The following is a 19,511-nucleotide window of genomic DNA, read 5'->3' as shown; positions in this document are numbered from 1 at the left end:
ACGATCAAAATGCGTTTCCTTTTATAGGCAGATTTGGTTTTGAGTGCTCCGCGAGTCGCGGTGAATTTACCCTTCAAACTCCGCGAGTCGCGGAGTTTGAATTTCCAGCTCACTCCAATTTGGATCTTTGCTTTGCCGACGGATTTTAATAATATAAATATAATATAAATATATAATTTATATAATTAATTATATATTATATTATATTTATATACATAATTAATTTGTAACTTTCGGTCCGTTGCGTCGAGCGTTGAGAGTTGACTCATGTCCCGGTTCCGAATTTTCGAACGTCCTTTCGTACTATTTTATATCGTGTACTTTGCGTTTTGCGTCTTGTACTCTTGTCATTTTTAGACGTTTCTCATCAATAATTTGAACCTTTTTTATTGTATCTTGTACTTTTTAGCTTTTTGGACCTTTGCGTCTTCAATTCGTCGAATCTGCCTTTTGTCTTCACCTTTTAATATTTAAACGAATATCACTTGTAAATAGAACAATTGCAACTAAAATCTTGTCTTTCTTGAGGAATAATGCTATGAAATATGTGTTAATTTTTAGCATTATCATCATGACTTGATGAGAGAAGACCACAACTAGAGATTGTAAGTGTTACAAGTTTAACAAGTAGTATTGAAGACCTTTTATCGAAAGTCTACTCATCCGAAGTATGTGTTGAGCGTGCGTGTTCCAAATGGTATTTGACAGTAATCGAAGGTAGTTTAATGTTCTTGGTTAGATCATTGATATGAATGGAGTTTGTTCAAAGTCTCTAAGTGGGAGATTGTTGGAGTATGGAGACATTTAAACAAAGTTGGAAAAAGCGCCACTAAAAGTGAGTTAAAGTGTTGCATGGATTTTGCAGATTTCGGTAAGCATGAAATAGAGTAATGCGGCGCATCACTCTAAGGATGCGGCGCATCCATGCAGCAAAAATAGTTCGAGAGTTTTGGATGCGGCGTTTCAAAGGGATACGGCGCATCAAAGCAAACCAATGTGGCGCATCAAAAGGAGATGCGGCGCATCTCCTGTCTGCCAGCAAGTTGTCAACTTGCACACATGGGATCCGAACTTGATTGAGTCAATTAGCACTTTAGGTGCTTAGTGGGTTGCTTTACACCACCAATTGTGGCTGTGATCATGCCATTAGTGGGTGTAAAGCTTGGCTAGTTAGTTAGCTTGATGATTACTTGGCCAAATGAAGATTCCTTATTAATTTCTAAGTGTTCTTGTTCTCCTATAAATGGAGCTCATTGTATCATATTGTAACACACCACAAAATTACTGAAATACATTCTCTAGTTGGTCCGTGGACTAAAGCAATCACAACGATTGCATATAACCACGTTATCTCTTGTGTCGATTTACATTTTCGCATTTATATTCTTTCGTTCATTAAGTGGGTGAGTGATCTTAAAGAATCATTTGCGTTGTTTGGATCCTAAAATCCTAACATATTGGTCCCAAATCATAAAACGATAAGTACGTTTAACTATATAAGGAGTAACTTAACAAAAACTCTGAAAATTTTATGGGACGCCAGAATGTTTTAATATTATTTTTTTTGGGTAAAAGGGTATCACCCGATGAATATTATAAAATAATAAAAATGTTGCACAAATGAAGTTTAGTGATTAACAGAACAAGCTCTGTAATCCAAGAACAGACCAAAACTACCAAACATTGTAAACGCAAGACTCAACCAAGCAAGGTTTACATGAACCAGAAAACATTCCATAAGAAGCAAACACGCATAACTCAAACTAGCATCCATCTCTTCTTCAGATTGGTAACATGAACCGAGTCCTTAAATTTCAAGGACATTAATTTGAGCCTGATAGTAGCGAAAATAGCCTGGAAGAGCTGCTCATCTGATCTTTGTGAACCCTTGAAGATGCGCTCGTTCCTCTCCTGCCAAATATAATAAATAGTAGCCGCAAATAGAAGCCGAGCAACCACTACCCTGCATGTCTTGCGCTTAGCTATGGGAATTAGAAGCTGAATGGTACCCTTCCAATCATCACTATCCACTTGAAATTGAATCAAAGCCTTGATCTTTCTCCATACTGTAGCAGCGTATGAGCATTCAAAAAAAAGATGGTCTTGAGAATCCTGTTGCAATTTACAGAACACGCATAACGGCTGTTGATTTAGATTTGGGCCAACATCCCAGTGGCGCAATTTATCTTGTGTTTTTAACTTGTCTTTAACAACAAGCCATAACATAAAAGAATGTCTAGGGATATTAGGAGTGCCCCACACTAGCGTATACCATTCCACCGTTGGGGATCGAGACCGAATAGTATCCCAGACACCCTTCACCGTAAAATCTTGAAGATTGCCATTCTCTGTTCTCCATAGAATCCTATCATTTGTGTTACCATCAGGTGGCCTTGCATTCATGATCAAAGGGTACTTGGTTTTCCATGAGTCAGGCCATAACCATTCATTAGAATTATAGAGATCAGATACCATAGTTGAATTAGAATAACCTGCCCTCCGACGATCTCTAGCACATATAACATTTGCTAGCGGCCCATAGTCACACCATGAGTCAAACCAAGCATTCGTTGATCGCCCGTTACCTATGCAATGAATAATGTGAGGTCTGATTTGGTCACGAATACTTAATAATTTCTTCCATCCCCAGCTCGCATCATATGACGGTTGCACTTCCCACAAGTGTTGTGAATGAAGCCGATAAGAGTGAACCCATTTGACCCATAACGATTGCTTTTGGGTAAGCAAACACCAAGCATGATAGGTCATAAGCGCTACATTCCAAGGCTTAAGGCTTTTGATTCCCAATCCACCTTCTTGTTTAGGCATACAAACTTCCGACCATTTAACCTTTGCTTTCCCTTTTTTTATCTCGCCTTGGCACCATAAAAAACCACGTATAAGCTTCTCAAGTTCATGAATAATCTTATCCGGAAGAATAAAAACGGATGACCAGTACACTTGCAATGAAGTGAGGACCGATGTAATTAGTTGGAGTCGTCAGCAAAAGATAGAGATTTGTTCATCCAATTATTAATTTTTAGCCTCACTCGATCAATCAAAACCTTACAATCTTTATGCCTTAATATTATCAAAATTAAGATGATATAAACTCAAACAACAGTACACAGTCAACAATGTATTAAATCTCACAGTATGCCATCATTATCTGGTTAATGGATTCACGATCATAAACTTTAAAAGAATCAACAAATTTAAAAGAATCAAACGATCTAGCATGTCAAGTGCAATTTGCTCCCAGATGAAGATACAATTTCACACAAGGTGCTGATTACTACACTCATAATTCAAAATTTTATTATAGTAGTAAAAATAAAAATCACCTTTTTAAGTAAAAACAAACACCAAACCCCACCACTTATCATATCATGTTGCAAACTTAATAATTTATTACACTCTCGAGAGATAAGACTAAAACAAAATTCAAAATTCAACAATATAGTAAATGTCACATGCGTTTTCTAGAACCTATTTTCTCGATATAACGATGACCAACAAAAGGATGAAACGTTTTGTCGAATGCTTTTCTGAAAAATCCCTTAAATCGCGGAATATTATGGGGGATTTTACATAAGTGTTGGAAACTTTTGTCAAGAATATTGTACCTCATGATATTATTTAGAACTTTCACCACCATGAATGTATCCTCTTCTTCTTCACCTATAACCAAATATAAGACTCTGAATTCATTTTTATCATAGACCCGGCGTGTATGGGTCATTTTTGGGTAAGTGGCAAAAAGCTCACGGAAGTCCAGTTGGTACTTGATAAACCACCCGGAATGATTGCTCACCATTTCATACACAATCAAACTTGAAATGTTGTTTTCATCCGAGGTATCCACTAGATGTAGATGGCCACGAGATTCCCCAAAGTAAAGTGGCCTCCTCAGGTAATAACCATATCTCACCGGCAATAATGTGGATGGAAATAATGGCAATGGCAATTCTTGTAGTTGTTCAGAATCCAACCTCAAGTACATTGGATTAGGACACGAGGGTGCCCAGTGAAAGGCTCCATTCCAATAAAATCCAATCTGAATAAAGTATCATCAGAGGGAGTGAAAGTTTGATTTTTTAGTTTCTTCCATTTCCTAGTATGGGAATAATATATTTGAATGTCATACATTCTATCTCCAGTATCCTCATTATCAGTATCCTCATTATACCCATCAAAATTATGTCCTGCACGAAGAATGCATACAAGTTTATAATGAACACACTCGTTTATATGGTAGGCCAAACCCATAAAACGGATCAAATCTTCATCATCTGGACTTCCAATAACGGGCGGGATTAATGCACATTTCTTTGTGGTGGGATTAAAAACGTAGTAGTTACCATTACCTTCATAATCATATTCATCGCGTATATCGCAACGGCAAAGTAGTAATCCATTACAAGATTGCACAATTCTGATACCATCTATATCAGGAAAGAAATCACGAGAAAGAAAAGGCGGAATGGTTGATTTTTTAACATCATATGAAACATTCATTTCATGATAATAAAGACCGGATTTGGAGCGAAGGATGGACTTAGGCAAGGGTTTTTGTGAGAAAGTTTGCATAGTAACCGATGAGTTACGCGGAGTCGTGATTAGAGTCCGCGATGGAATCATCTTCATTTCCCTGTTCGTGGACACTCTACTCAGTGTAGGTAGCTCGTACATCATCTTCATTTCCCTTGTCTATGTGAGTTGGGCCACTGGGTCCCTACAGCTTACTCCATAACGAGATTTCCATCTATATTGAATCAATAACTTATAAGAAATCACAATTCAAATCTATATACGACTTCTCTATCACCAGCCTTTATTCAATCATATTCATACGATCAAGTTTTAACTTGAAACAATATAACATATAACATACATATAATAAGAAATAATAAATTTAAATGGGTAAAATCTAAAAAAAGTAAGTTGCAAACAAAACAATATTAAAGATAACGTATTTGCTTGGACGAGTCTTCATGTATTCTTGTCTGGCTAATATGTATAACTACCTTAGTATTGCGCCTTAGATGAACATGAACGGGTCCTCTGGGTTTCTCGAGTAAGGACACAATCTTTATCTAAAATCTTTGATTAGCATGTTATAGTGTCTAACCAATCACTCACGGTACTCTGTGCATTTCGTGAATTGGCAACCAGCTGTTAAATCTGTGGGTTTCTCAACCAGCCAACACTAATACCTTACTAAGCAAGCATTAAGCACCTAAGCTGGTTTATGATTTAATCTTACCAAAAGGTCATGGTCAGGTCTTCTCTTGGTTTTCCAATTGGGTCATAATCATTTAGTCTAAAAGCTCAAACCAATATCATTAGTTCGTTTAAGGGACAAGTGAAGTTCCAATTTAATTGTGCACCGATTAAGTTGATTCATTAACTTATCATAACAAGATATATAATGGACTCTAACAATATAACTAAGTACAATTATGGATCTACGATTAAACATAAACCTAGCACAACACATTATACTATATTGACATATTAAAACATACATGATAAGTGATAACATCATCAATCATCAATAATAATAAAAAGGAAACTCGTAATTGTACCTTGGATTTGGCTCATTGTTTGGAGTTGATTGATTAGGGCTAGTGATAAGCGTTAGTACAGGATTTCGGTTGATTTATATAAGATATATGTTGGTTTTTAATTCTGCACGTTATAGGTTACTTGATCGATCCCACAAAGTCATTAATTAACCTAAAATTAATACTCTAAGAGTAGAAGAAAGTGGTGGGGTCAACTTAAAAAAATGGTCAGTGTCATTCAAAATTCTTTTCATTTTATTTACTAGAGATTAAAGATTATATATAAATTGATATTTGATATATTATACTCCGTATAACAGTACTATCATTCCACCATTTTCTTCTTGGGCCGAATATGGAGTTGGGTTGATACTGATTTCAACGATTCGAAAAACGAAGATATGTGTGCGGACCATAGTTGCAATAACCCTATGGGTCATTTGGCGGGTTTCGTAATTGAGTGTTATTTAATGATAAGTCCATCAAGAAGTGTATGACCTTCGACTATATTAGATTTTACTCTTTTGTATGGCTTAGATATAGGGGTAATGTAGTTTCAAAATGGAACTCTTGGCTCATTTCACCTTTGTAGTGCTCTTCTAGAGCTCGTTGTTTGTTGATAAAAGTTTGCATTCCAAAAAAAAAAACAGTATATATACTATTTGTTCATGAAAATGTAACATATATGTCATCATAGATCAAACTAAATTTGGATTTTCAAAATATGTTATGGGACCCACGCAACGTTTTAGTACACTATTTATCAAAATTAAGCTAAGGGTTTTGCTAACGTATGTCTCGTGGCATTCATTTAGTTGCATTTAATGAACTCGAAATTTGATTAAGATAATACACAAACAATAGTAGTCAACTATGCATTAGATCTCAAAGTATTCCCATGAAAACAAAAGAATACCTTAAAACATGTATTAATCAAAATCAACAGTGATTAGAGTACATCATAAACATTAAGAAAAATTCTTAATCTGGTTAATGGATTCTCATCAATCGTCACCTTAGATAGTGGTGAGTCCACCTTGAGGAAACTTTCTATCAATTTTTCCTGCTCTTTGAGGTGGCCAGATAATATGCGTAACCCTTCCACGGATTAAACCCAGCGGAATCTATAAACATAAATAATAATTAATGAATCATTATGTTGAGAGCCAGACTAACAACTTTTTTATTCATCTACTACATGAGCATGTCCAACATACCGGGCCAAAGGATCGTGAGTCCTTGCTGTCTGTTGGATTGTCTCCTTCAACCCAACAATGTCCTTCCGGAATCTTCACAGCATCATAAGACAAAGGAACACTTATCCAATCACCTGACATACCAGTTATACGTTTTATGTTTCTCTCCTTGTAATTACTTGGGGAGCTGCAAAAAGACACTATAAACTATTAATGTCATGTGAATGTACTTCACTAACTATGTACACAGAGCAACATTGTTAGGACTGATCATGCAGTCTACCTAAAAGAGCCAGCTTTGACTTTTTAAGTCAAGATTATGTTCTAACACAAACAAATCCATATCATGAATGTCGTTTCAAACTTAATACCAACATTTTATAGCCCTCTATCATGTTTAAGAAGTTAATTCTAGTTCTACAATTCTTGTGAATGTTTAAAATTAGCTCCTTCACCCAAGGGTCAGCCCATACTGAATGAAGCTCATCTTGAATGGAACAATGTTGAATAAATATAAAGGGTCATAATCAAGAGGGAAGCACTTTTTTGGGGGGAATTGGGGGGAAGTAAATTTTTTCGTTTTTTTTTTAAATTTTTTTTTTCAGACATCAAGTTTAGGTGAAAATATGAACATTTAAAAAAGACACTTTGTGATGAATGTTATTATTTAGGCGGGAAAACAATCGAAGGAATAATTGATAACATTCATCATGAGTAATCATGAGTAATGTTATTCCTAATAATATTTTTGGAACGTTGTTTTCTTTCATCTTATATGAAGTTTTTTTTTTTCAAAATTTAGCCCGATTTAGAGTTTGGGGTTTAGGGTTTAGTGTTTTGGGTTTAGTCCTAAACCCAAAACCCTAAACTCTAAACCGTTTGTGTTAAAAATTCAATCTAAACCCTAATTTCTAAACCTTAAACCCTAATAGCTAAACACTAATTTTTGAACCCTAATTTCTAAACTCTAATTACTAAACCCTAATTTTTAAACCCAAAAAAAAAAAAAAAAAAAAAAAAAAAAAAAGAACTCAGCAAAAAAACATTACACATGATGCATGTTTTCATTTTTTTCTTCGAGCATTTTCCCGCCAAAATAATAACATTCATCACAAAGTGTCTTTTTTAAATGTTCATATTTTCATGTGATCTTGATGCCTGAAAAAAAATATTCGAAAAAAACGAAAAAAATTTACTTCCCCCCAAAAAAGTGCTTCTCTCTTGATTTTATAAATAAATAAATAAATAAATAAATATATATATATATATATATATATATATATATATATATATATATATATATATATTTATATATATGGGCAGGATCAATGGGGAAGTAACCAATCGGGGGGAAGCAAATTTTTTTTTTCTTTTTTTTTTTCGTTTTTTTTTGAAAAAAAAATTTTCAGGCATCAAGATCACACGAAAATATGAACATTTAGAAAAGACACTTCGTGATGAATGTTATTATTTAGGCGTGAAAACGGTCGACAAAAATAACATTCAAGATAATATTGTTCGTGAAGAATCTTAACGTTTTTTTTTCATGTTTTGTGAAGTAAAATTTAGCCCGATTTAGAGTTTAGGGTATAAACCCAAAACACCAAACCCTAAACCCTAAACCCTAAACTCTAAACCGTTCGTGTTAAAAACTCAATCTAAATTCTAAATCTAAACCCTAAATCTAAACCCTAAACCCTAAATTTTTAAACCCTAATATCTAAACCCTATAAATCCTAATATCTAAACCCTAATATCTAAAACCTCAACGTACGCTCGAAAAACACGATAATTGTTATATATTAGTTCTTCGAGCGTTTTCCCGCCAAAATAAAAACATTTATCACAAAGTGTCTTTATTAAATGTTCATATTTTCATCCAATCTATAATGTTAGTGAACAAAGTTTTTTCAAAAAACGAAAAAAAAAAAAAAAAAAAAAAAAAAATTTGCTTCCCCCCGCTTCTCCCCGATTGGTTACTTCCCTCTTGATCCTACCACTATATATATATATATATATATATATATATATATATATATATATCATATTCATTGAATGTAATATACAAGACTCAACAATGAAAATGGCAATAAGTTAGAACATACCAGAAAACTACAACATCACCATGTGAGAACTTGTAATCTGTCAAACAGCGTTTCTCCACCAGGACACGATCATCTGCAGGTGAACCATTGACTCGGTAAACAAAGTCAAACTTGCATACACCAACCAATTTAAATTTTCATTGATAATTTTTAAAATTAAAACCTACCAAAGAATCCTGAACTAGTAGTATAATGAGGATTGAATGTGGGGTACATAGAGGTCCCACGCACGGGAACAATACCAGCAACACGATCAGATATTGTGAGACCAATTAACCCAAATGTGAAGGATGATTTACATACATTCCAGAGTAAGTTAGCACCTCTCATATTTGTATTAAACTGACAAATCAAGGGCCCTGTGAAACGAAATCCATTTATCTACGAAAACAACATCAAAGCATCAATACACTAGAAGAAACAGTAAGGTTGTTAAATTCACACAATACTTTATACTTTGAATACAGAGAATACTTATATATAAACACAATCCGGTTAGTAACTCGAAGCATTTTGTGAAACATTAATACACTGTAAAATAGTTATATTATCACATGACGAGAATCTCAACTTAAACCATGGCTGAATATTATTTATATTTATGAAAAGAAACTGATCTGATAAATATCTTGATGAACAACTCTATATACTTCCAGCATTATCAGAATCGATGACAAAACATTTGTGTTTTTTCACTGTGTGCGTTCACGATTGAAATTATTATAAATAGATCAATAATCTTAAGTTTAATCAAGAATACTGGTTTAATTTTTATAACACGCAAACTAGATAACAATTTCAGTGCATAATATAAAATCAGCATTAATAATTATGCTTATTCGGTAAGGAAATTATGCTCTAACTTCTTAAAACTCCACCTCAACAATGAGGATAATATCAATTTGACATCTAACATATTTCAAATTCATGTTTATCCACATCCACAACTTTCTGATGCAAATTAATCTCGTTCTTTGTAATAATAAGAATAAAAACTCATATATGAGGAATTTGAGGTGAGATTTTTCATCACAATCAGGATATACATCGCATTTAATGAAATCGGAGCTCATGAGTATACGCTGCGTGAAAATACGTACTATAACTGATTAAAGGACATAAAAACTCAATATTAGTGGAAAAAATTGAGGGAGAATACTTACTTTTGGTTCGCAGCGGAGCAACTGGCCGGGGAAAGAGTGAATTTTCCCAAATTGATTTGTGGAAATTGGAAAAACAAAGTTTCATTGAACACCCAGAATCTTTAGTTTAATTGCTATTTCACCCTCTCAACTCTATTAACGGCAATCTTATGCCCCTGAATTATTTCTCTCACTTTCTTCTTCATTTGAGAAAATTACATATACCTATAGACAATCGGATCTCGGGAAGATCTCGTTTGAACATATCTTGGAAGATCTCGGCATCTCGTAAAAATCTCAGGGAGATCTCGGACTTTGATTTTTTAGTATAAATATAAATATAAATATATAGATAAGTATATGTATATTTATATACATTTTTACGAGAGTTTACAAGAATATTCGAGAAAATAAGAGAAATTACTAGATTCTGTTAGAGAATTCGAGAAATGAGCGAAAAAATCCTAAAAATGATCTAGAAAATCCGAGAAATCGCGGGGTTTGACCAAGTTTAACCCCGTTGACCTAGAAATGTAGGGAGATGGACATCTCGTCTCGGCCACCTTTCAAAAATGAGATCTCGGGCAGAAATAAGAAAATTTACAACACTGCCTATAGATCAAGTCAAATTGATGTTTTCACGAAATAAACATAATCCTAATTTTTCAAATATAATATCGAAATATTAAAAAATAGTTGCCGAGTTAAACTTGGATCAATCCGCAAACAGCCAAGTGATGTATAATATACTGAATGAAATGATTAGAATGTTACTCCATATTAAACCGCTCAAAGTAAAAATTATGTTAGATTTGTGACATATTTTTAACAATATAAGGATGTCTAATTGTGCAAATATATAGTTGACTTGACTATCTGTATAAATAAAGATGATCTTTTTTCTTTAAAACTAAATTATTAAAAAAAACAAATACACTCTCAATATGATATGACCTCAACCAGGGGTTGGCACTTGGCAGTTGGCACCAACAATCATAAGGACACGCTCAAATAAGTTTGACAATGAGCTCGACCAGCAAGGTCTTGGTCCTCCAAATCTAATGTTTGTTACTAGAACATTTAGAGAACTATGTACTAGGCCAGTTAACGATAGTGCTAAAAAAGAAGACAATGGTTATAAAAAAAAAGTTTAAAAACTAGCAGCTAACATTCCAACAAGAGAATTTCAGCTAAAAAAACACTTTACATCATCAAGACAGTGCTTAATATGCCCCCTTAATTATCTTCAATTCTTCCCGTTCATAGATATCAACTAGTGTACGAACCCTCGCTTCGCGCCGGGGTTCGGTTTTCAATGTATTTTGTTGCGTTTAGTTTGTAAAATTATTTCGTGGCTAACAATGATGTCGTGAAACATTTAAATATTATTTTAAATTAACAATATATGTGCATCTCCGCGTTTCGCTATGGAATTGTCGATTTTTAAAAATTTAACGCAAAATCAACGTGTATGAAAAGTACCCCAAATATTTAGCGTTTTTTAAAAAGCGTCCGTTTTGCGTATAGCTAGTGACATTGTGTTCCTAAAATTATTTCGAGTTTAACGATGGTGTCGGAAAAATTTGACTCGTTGCGAGCGAGAAGATATGACCCGTTGAATATTTGGGTGGAGTTTATTTAAGATTTTTTATGAAAATTGTAATTTGACACTTTACCCCTGTATGAGGGGTCGATTTGATTTTTTTGGAGAAAGTGTGGGGGGTTTTGTTCTGCAAATGAAATTTAGTTAAGAGAAAGGGTGATGATAAATTCAACAATGATTTTGATAAATCCACTCATTTTATGTATTGCTTGTTTGTACAGTACAATCTGTCAATGCGCAGAATGAGTGAATTTATCAAAATCATTGTTGGATATTTCACTACCCTAAGAGAAAGTGTGAGGAGTTTTGTTGTGCAAATGAAATTCAGTTAAGTTAAAAAAAAAAAAAAAAATGAAAAGTCGAAAATGCCTTTGAGAACTATACATTACCCTATGTCTTTTAGATATAGGTATAATATAATATTGGATTGGATTAGATGTGACAACCCTAGTTTTTCCAAAGGGGGTACATAACTAAGTTTTGGTGACTTAAAAAAAACAGCAAACCAAAAACGAAAGAGAAGACCGGATTATAATTACAAACTGACGATTACTTGACATGTTACCTTTCCTATATAGTCGAAATAATCCATCCACAATACTATACATTTGCACAGTTTAAATCAAAAATCAAGCCATCAAGTTTAATCAGAACATATTCAATTCTGTGAGATCATCCATTGGTATCTCAAGTCCAGCTGAATAATGGTCTTGTAATTCCTCAACATCAAAATTCAACAAAGAACTCAGATCCTGAGGCCCCCCAAGCTCGGTTCCTACACCCAACTCATCAATCGGGTCTAAATCATGAAGCGGGTCAATCGTTTCTTGACTCTCCTTAAACATTTCCCGATGCCCATTACTGTGTGACACTGTCTGAAAGTCCCTGCTGCTGTCACCAACAATATGATGATTCGGTCCATATGTTGAAGACGGTAATGGTAATGTCCTTGTAGATTGGTAACCAAAACCGTTTCCACGTATTGGCGATTGACCTGCCTTTTGTTTGGGTTTTAATTTTGGTTTCCTCTCACCCTGGTAAGCACGTTTTTCCATTGTACCGACATCATCGAGTAAAAGTTCTTTTTTCTTTCCTCTGTTTAAAATTGGTCCATTTCTAGCAAAAGCCTCATCTGAAAAATCATCAAAAGAAATATTATTATATATTATTAATAAATGGATGTATATTTTTTTAAGCAAAAAACTAGCATACCTGATGACATCCTTGAACCTGGGTGAAGGTTCTGGAATCCAATATATTTGGTAACGGTATTAGCAACGGGCCCACCAACAGAAGATGTAGGCTCCAACTCATTGTTGTCCCGTGGAGCAAAAAGGACATCTCGAAGTGAAGGCACGTTGAAGCAACTTATACCTGTTTTTCCAAATTTACGACACCTGGCAAGAGTCCTCTTCCCAAATGCTAATGCAACGTGCTTTGGTATCTTTAAAATCACGCTTCTAGAACCTCCTCTAGTTGCCTGTAACAAATTACTCAATTAGGTAAATAATTGAAGAGGGTCTATTATGAAACATTTATGTTGTCATTAATGCTCAAATTTCCAACTATCATCCAATCCAAATCTAAACGAAAGTGAATACTAATTATGACTCGGCTAACCACATGAAGACTTATACTTAATCATATGAAAGAAAACATATTTAAACCGAATGTTGATACAGTGTTATAAGAAACTTGCCAGAAGTTTTCTGTGGGCCAGCTCCACCAATCTATCTAACGCAAGCTGCTCAAGATCTCTGCATGTTAAACACGTGATGTTTAATTTGTGAAACTTGGCTCAAGTTGAAAATAAGAGATGCAAAATATATTTCTTACCGCTTAACAGAAATGCTTCCAACACCTTTACATATTTTCTCCAAAAATGCCTTCTTCTTATAGTTCTATATAAACATAAATAAAATATATATTAGTTAGAATATAATATAGCAAATTAGATAACATGGTCAATAAAGCTTCCGATGTAAAAACAGCATACAACTCCTGAACATGAAAAGACAGAAAAGTAAGGTTGCGGATAGATAACCTGTTGTCGTAGTTTTATCTTAAGCTGGTTGATTTCTTGCTTAATTGCTTCATCCTTCTTGTCATCCATTTTAGGCTGCCAACAGGAAGAGTTAGTACAAAGAAGTTAAGAAGCAGAAACTTTGATCCATTCCAAAAAAGTGATAAACGTTCAATTAGAGGTGTCAAACTAGGCGGGTCAGCTGGTTCAATAACAGGTCGAATCAGGCTCAAGTGAAAACAAATAAATTTCACTACAGTTAGAAACTAGTTGGGATGGGTTGTTGACCACGAGCATCTTTTATTGGATGATATCAATATCTTATCTTATCTATTAAATATGATCACTATAAGTCTATAACTATACCATTGAAATTCTAATGTAAATACTTTTTTTCTAACAAGGAGATTTAAAAACTCAAAATTTAGATACGGTTTCAGCCACTCTCAACCTGGACAGCCCATTAGACCTATTCCACTTTACGCAAGTTCAACTATTTGACCTGATAGAGATCATATATAACTTAAATAAACCCATTTCCAGGTAGACGGGTTATATCTGCAACCTCTATTTCAAGAAAACTGAACTTGAATAGTAGTCACTCCAGCTAATCACCAAAGATTAAAAGTAAGCAGTTTTCTGAACTTTAAAACAGATTAAACAAAACACATTCAATGAAGAATTGTATATCAAGGAAAGTGGGGCCTACCACTAGTTCTGGATATAGACCTATGCTGTTGAGCTCCAAAAGAATTTTGTCATCCATGTTCATATGTTCATACTGACCGTCAAATGAAGAAATGTCAAACGCATTGGCACATCCATTGCTAGAAAAAGACACCTTTACAGAATGAACACTTTGAAACACACTATCATGTTCAGCTGAATCCCTCCTAGTCTTCTTTCTAGGCTCATAATCAATAAGATGATGATTTGGATCATAAACTGAATCATACAAAACATCCTCGAGCGGTATGTTTCCAGTGTCTTCTTCTTCTTCTTCTTCTTCTTCTTGTTCAAGTTCATCAATGGTGTCTTCTACAATGAGTGCTGATAATACTCTCTGGAATAATGGAATGAAATCTTTGGACGTTTTATCTGAATCGAGTCTCCCAGAAAAAGACTCACTTCCTTGATGTTTCACATGCACATTTCTTTCACCAGAGGCGTTTGTGTCACAAACAGTTGCTAAGGCTTCACGTGCAACGTTCATCTAGAAAAATAACATAATATATGATCATTTATTACTAGGCGAATCGTAACTAATGTCAGGTGTACATTGTAACATATACTGATCTACAGATGGTGAAAAAGGTGTGAACTTGGATCAAAATCTTACTGAAAAAGAGTAGAACTTATCAAAATTTCAGGTTTTAGAAAGTACCACAACGTTATTCTCACAACCAGGCAACTGAGGAAAACTTTCATGAACATCCTGCTCCTTTAGCTGCTTCGAGCAAGTGAATGAAAAGTTAAAAATCACAATATGTGACAATTCATATATAACTAGAATACATTAAGAACAGTTACCACCTGTGAGGATAGGAATAATTGATCTTTTGAACTAACAGGAGCGAATATAGGTTCCATTTTTTTCCAGAAAGCGCTTGAACATGCTAGATCTATATAAGTGGTCAAATAAGCATGTATCTAAAACTTATAATACATTATAACTCTGCACTTAATAAATAAAGATAACTATTAATGTCTTACAGCTAGCATTACGAGCATAATTTGCAGCTGCTAACAGTTCTTCACGGTCATCATTTCCTGGAATATCACATTAAAAACTTAGAAGTTATATTCAATAAAGAAATATTATAATATCAAATTAAATAGAACGATACCTGTAGTTGTAGACTCAGAACCCCCGTTGGGCAAATGTCCAAGACGTGAAAAGCCCTTGCGGTTTGAGGGCTTTTTCAATGGTCGGTCTGACTTACTGGCAACCAAATAAACCATTGCATAATCAGAATAAAAAAATTAAAAAAAAAGTAAATATATTGGATAAAAATAAACAAAACCAATACCTTCCATCCTTCTCACAACCAGGTCTATTAGTTCGAATTAAATTAGCCCCGGTTACTGGATTAACCCCCGTTTCTGGATTAACCCCCGTTTCTGGTTTAACCCCGGTTACTGGCTTAACCCCGGTTACTGGAGTAACCATGGTTACATTATCCAAATTCTCCTCAGTTAGTGTAGAGCTAGCCCTTGCGATTGAAGGACCTCTTCTCACAACTTGTTTCCTCACACCCTCACAATTTTCTTCATTAACTACACCTTTGACTTTCATTCCAATTGCTGAAGAAGGTCCAATATTTTGACTTTCATTTTGAACAACAGATTCTTCACTTTCAGACAACCGATTTGGAAATTCAACCGGCTCCACTTTAGGTTTCGATTGTTTGGTTAAATTAGGACCATTGTTTCCATCGGATGCCACTTTAACACTAACATCAGAGTGCGAACAGCTGTCGGATACTAACGGTTTTTCTTCTTGATTTGAGACAGGAGACACCAGATTTGCTCTCCTAGTTCGAGACATTTTTTGTGGTCTTTGACCAACCCATTGGGCCATAGAGGGAGAAGTTGACCCAGAAGGTGGAACCCGTTTCCGGTTGCTAGACCCATTGGTCGCATTCTCGCGGGTTTCTGGTGTTACAGATTGACGAGTAATTGGGGATGAGCTGGCGGCCACCATAGCATTGATGCGTGGGGTCCGCGAAGCCTTTCCCTTAGTCACTAAATTCCCACCAACAATATGATTGTCGTCATGAGTATTTAACCTACATATCGAATATGGATTAGAATTTAGACAACAAACAACTGCTTACATATGTGAGGAAATACATACTTATTGTTTCCTTTTGTAAGAACACCTTCCTTAATAGATCCGGCAGCAATATCTCTAGTGGGCCCCTCCAGTTCATTTCTAGGAGAAAAACGAGGACGGGAACTATTAGGCAACGATGGACCTTCCAACTTGTCTTCTGACTTGTGAATGCTACCAGTACCATTACAAGCTACTAATCTGTAATTCAACTTATGTACTTATTATGAGAAATAGATGCAATTTCTTGTTATTTGAGTATGATCAATACCAGATACATTACCTGAAAGGAACAGCATTGTTTGGTTGTACAACGTGTTCACTGACAACCTTATTTTGCAAAGTTCGTTTTGGGTCTCCATTGCTATCCATAGATCTAGTCAGCACTGTACCTACTGAACGTTTTCTTTTCATTTTTTTATCCCAACCTTCAGCGACTGCAGGCAACTTTTGAATCTTGTCTTCTAATATCTCAGATTCTCCAACACTGTCCTTGAGTAAATCTCTATCTGTAGCAGTTGTCACAAGCTGCCTTTTTATACCATTACCCCGTAGTTCCCCCTGCTATAAATTCATAAATCAAAAAGAAAATAGCATTTGATGAGCTTTGCTATATATCAAATTCTTAAGTATAATTATGATATTAATCATAAAATGTGTATTGTTGTGTCACAAAAAGCAATTGTGTATTGCATGAAGCCCGTTTGTAGTTCTATCATAAATAAACAATGAAAAAGAGTTGCATAAATCATATTAGAATCAAACCCTTGTTTCTGCAACTGAAGAGCGAACACGCTTGTTCAAAAGTACATTCTTAGGACGATCTTCTACTCTTTGATTTACAAGTTCTGTAGACTTTTTGTATATTTGAGTTCCAGTCTTCGAGTTTAAAGCACCTGCTTGATCATTATTCATTAACTCTTTCCTCTGCGTTTTCTTTGAAACTACACCATCACAATACTTATCCAATTTATGCAAGTGTTCATCCAATTTGTTTGCCCTTCCTCTGTTGAAAAAGCAATATCATTTATCATGGATTCTTAACAATCATCAAAAGATCCTACTGACTATTTTGTATTATACTAATCTCAAATCTCATAACAGAGCATTTGTATTCAACTGAGCAAATTTGTAGCACATATTTACATAACAATGTGCAAAGATAACAAATAAAATACCTAGCAGTCGTACGTGTATCCACAACGCTCGATCTCAACCGCTTTAAATCTTCAGCAACCGCCACAGGTGTTGAAGGCTTCGAGTGACCAGAAACAGCAGCTGCAGACGAATTCTCTTCACTAACACTACCAACAAATAGCCCCATAACCCTTTTCAACTCAACCGACCTATCAGTTTTTCGATCACCAATCGAAATCGGATCCAGAGACAAACACTGAGACAACGATAAATTCCCCGATGACGCTACACTCGCATTACCTCCACCACGTGACACGGCAAACCCTGAACTAAAAACACGACTCTCCGCACCTTCTCGGAAGCTTCCAGACCTATCCAAATTAGACAACCTTTTTCCCTTGGAATACGGTCCTGTAAAACCTGGCTCTGATGAATTAGCTGATAACGATTCCAATCTCGCATTACCAGCCATAACTCAACACACTCCCCGTACCGCACACATCGAGCTTAAATAACAATCTATACATGATAATCATTACATCGAACATAAAAAAGTCAGCTTTCTAGTTAAACGTGATGATAAAATGTCTAAATTGTCCGTACACACTACAATATCAGGAAGTAATGAACGAAAATTACAAAACCCTAAACAAATTAACTACATTTGGTGATTAAAGAAATGAATACATAAATCGGCTGCTTTTTTGTATATTTGTACCCTAATTTTTGACTGGATCAAATTTGTGTTAAATTGGGGATAAGAAATGTGAAATTGGATAGGGGAAATGATATACCTGTGAATGTTGAAATAGCGTTGACGGTCAATTGTGAAAATCCGGTGGGTGGTGGTGGTTGTCGTCGTGTTCCGTAATTTTCGCGGTCTTGTTTTTTCGTCGCGTTGTTCAGAAGTCGGCTGATGGTAGAGGGCTGGGCTTCTGTTTTTCCGGTTTTACGTTGGGTGAAACGGGTCGATTGGGCTCGTATATGTATTAATTAAGTATATAAATGAATATAAATATAAATAAATATATATAAATATAAATATATTATATATAAATACATATAAATTTATAAGTTTATAAATAAATATTTTTTTATTTATTAATTAATAATAATAATGATAATAATAATATAATAGATGATAGATTATTAAGTTTGTAACATTATTTCAAATATTCATATATTATAATCATATGTTCGTAATAATAATATGTATGATATAAAATAAATAGTACTATTCACTAATTAGTAGTTTTGCATTTAAGTAAAGAGCACTAATAATCACTAGTTTTGTCTTTGAGTAAAGAGGTTAATTAGTTTATAATCAAAAATATAATTATAATTATCTTCTTAGCCTTCGAAAAGGTTTGTTATTTTTTTATATATTGTTTCATAGACTTTATTTATCAAAAAATTTTAAGCAAAATATCACCATCCTAAATTCCTAATATATCATCTATCCTATATAAACTTAACACGCGGGATAACAACATAATAAAGGCTTTAAAATACAAACACAATATTATTATACAAACGATAATAACTTTTGATATTAATAACAAGTGGTTGAACTCGCCGCGCGTTGTCGCGGATTCTCCTTGTTTGTAATAACGTATTTTGACGAAATATTTATATACATATGCGTTAACTATTGTGTTTGGGAGCATATAACTGCCTTAAGTATCAATATTTTTTATGCGTAAAAATTTTGAAGTAAAATTAAACAATTAAAAACTTGAAGGGCCATGTCAAATTGTGTAACTTTACTACTCTAAAATTGTGTAAGTTCATTACTCCGTAGTTATATCAGAAAAAGATGATATTAATATTATTAGTTGATTAAATTGAATATACAATTGTTATTTGAAATATATTCTGTTAAAAATATAATACTCTAATAATATA

At 34.3% G+C, this 19,511-nt stretch overlaps 2 protein-coding genes across 4 annotated transcripts; both read right to left on the bottom strand.

The window, feature by feature from the left end:
• Positions 1 to 6,408: 6,408 nt before the first annotated feature.
• LOC139895980 (uncharacterized) lies at positions 6,409 to 10,094 on the bottom strand. Its single transcript, XM_071878549.1, has 5 exons — positions 10,032 to 10,094; positions 9,036 to 9,249; positions 8,869 to 8,941; positions 6,785 to 6,950; positions 6,409 to 6,691 (listed from the first exon to the last, which is right to left on the bottom strand). Exons 2-5 carry the CDS (start codon positions 9,196 to 9,198, stop codon positions 6,584 to 6,586), a joined length of 510 nt encoding a protein of 169 aa, XP_071734650.1. The 5' UTR covers positions 9,199 to 9,249; positions 10,032 to 10,094; the 3' UTR covers positions 6,409 to 6,583.
• A 1,956-nt stretch (positions 10,095 to 12,050) lies between these two features.
• LOC139895979 (uncharacterized) lies at positions 12,051 to 18,554 on the bottom strand. Of its 3 annotated transcripts, none has more exons than XM_071878545.1 (16): positions 18,401 to 18,554; positions 17,648 to 18,125; positions 17,235 to 17,475; positions 16,753 to 17,033; positions 16,494 to 16,670; positions 15,667 to 16,425; positions 15,484 to 15,578; positions 15,350 to 15,406; positions 15,170 to 15,258; positions 15,021 to 15,083; positions 14,346 to 14,849; positions 13,658 to 13,732; positions 13,450 to 13,514; positions 13,313 to 13,370; positions 12,826 to 13,093; positions 12,051 to 12,745 (listed from the first exon to the last, which is right to left on the bottom strand). In XM_071878545.1, the coding sequence occupies exons 2-16, from the start codon at positions 18,076 to 18,078 to the stop codon at positions 12,261 to 12,263; spliced, it is 3,648 nt and encodes a 1,215-aa protein (XP_071734646.1). In that variant the 5' UTR covers positions 18,079 to 18,125; positions 18,401 to 18,554; the 3' UTR covers positions 12,051 to 12,260. The 3 variants fall into 3 exon arrangements, with proteins under 3 accessions (XP_071734646.1, XP_071734647.1, XP_071734648.1); XM_071878546.1 differs by having other exon boundaries at positions 16,753 to 17,030; XM_071878547.1 differs by lacking the exon at positions 18,401 to 18,554 and having other exon boundaries at positions 17,661 to 17,760.
• Positions 18,555 to 19,511: the final 957 nt, after the last annotated feature.

This window comes from Rutidosis leptorrhynchoides, chromosome 3 (assembly GCF_046630445.1).
Source record: "Rutidosis leptorrhynchoides isolate AG116_Rl617_1_P2 chromosome 3, CSIRO_AGI_Rlap_v1, whole genome shotgun sequence".
In the NCBI taxonomy this organism is placed as follows: Eukaryota; Viridiplantae; Streptophyta; class Magnoliopsida; order Asterales; family Asteraceae; genus Rutidosis; species Rutidosis leptorrhynchoides.
Note: the sequence above shows the minus strand (reverse complement) of the source record. Positions and strands in the feature narration are given on the sequence as shown.

What these genes read in the sequence shown, in the direction of transcription:
- LOC139895980 (XM_071878549.1), bottom strand. Translation starts at nt 9,198, where the DNA reads ATGAGAGGTGCTAACTTACTCTGGAATGTATGTAAATCATCCTTCACA. An exon ending in GGTGATGTTGTAGTTTTCTG is followed by an intron (nt 6,951 to 8,868) that starts GTATGTTCTAAC and finishes GTCTTTTTGCAG; the next exon opens with CTCCCCAAGTAATTACAAGG. An exon ending in ACTCACGATCCTTTGGCCCG is followed by an intron (nt 6,692 to 6,784) that starts GTATGTTGGACA and finishes TTATGTTTATAG; the next exon opens with ATTCCGCTGGGTTTAATCCG.
- LOC139895979 (XM_071878545.1), bottom strand. Translation starts at nt 18,078, where the DNA reads ATGGCTGGTAATGCGAGATTGGAATCGTTATCAGCTAATTCATCAGAG. An exon ending in GTCTATATCCAGAACTAGTG is followed by an intron (nt 13,733 to 14,345) that starts GTAGGCCCCACT and finishes TCCTGTTGGCAG; the next exon opens with CCTAAAATGGATGACAAGAA. An exon ending in GGAAGCATTTCTGTTAAGCG is followed by an intron (nt 13,371 to 13,449) that starts GTAAGAAATATA and finishes TTTAACATGCAG; the next exon opens with AGATCTTGAGCAGCTTGCGT.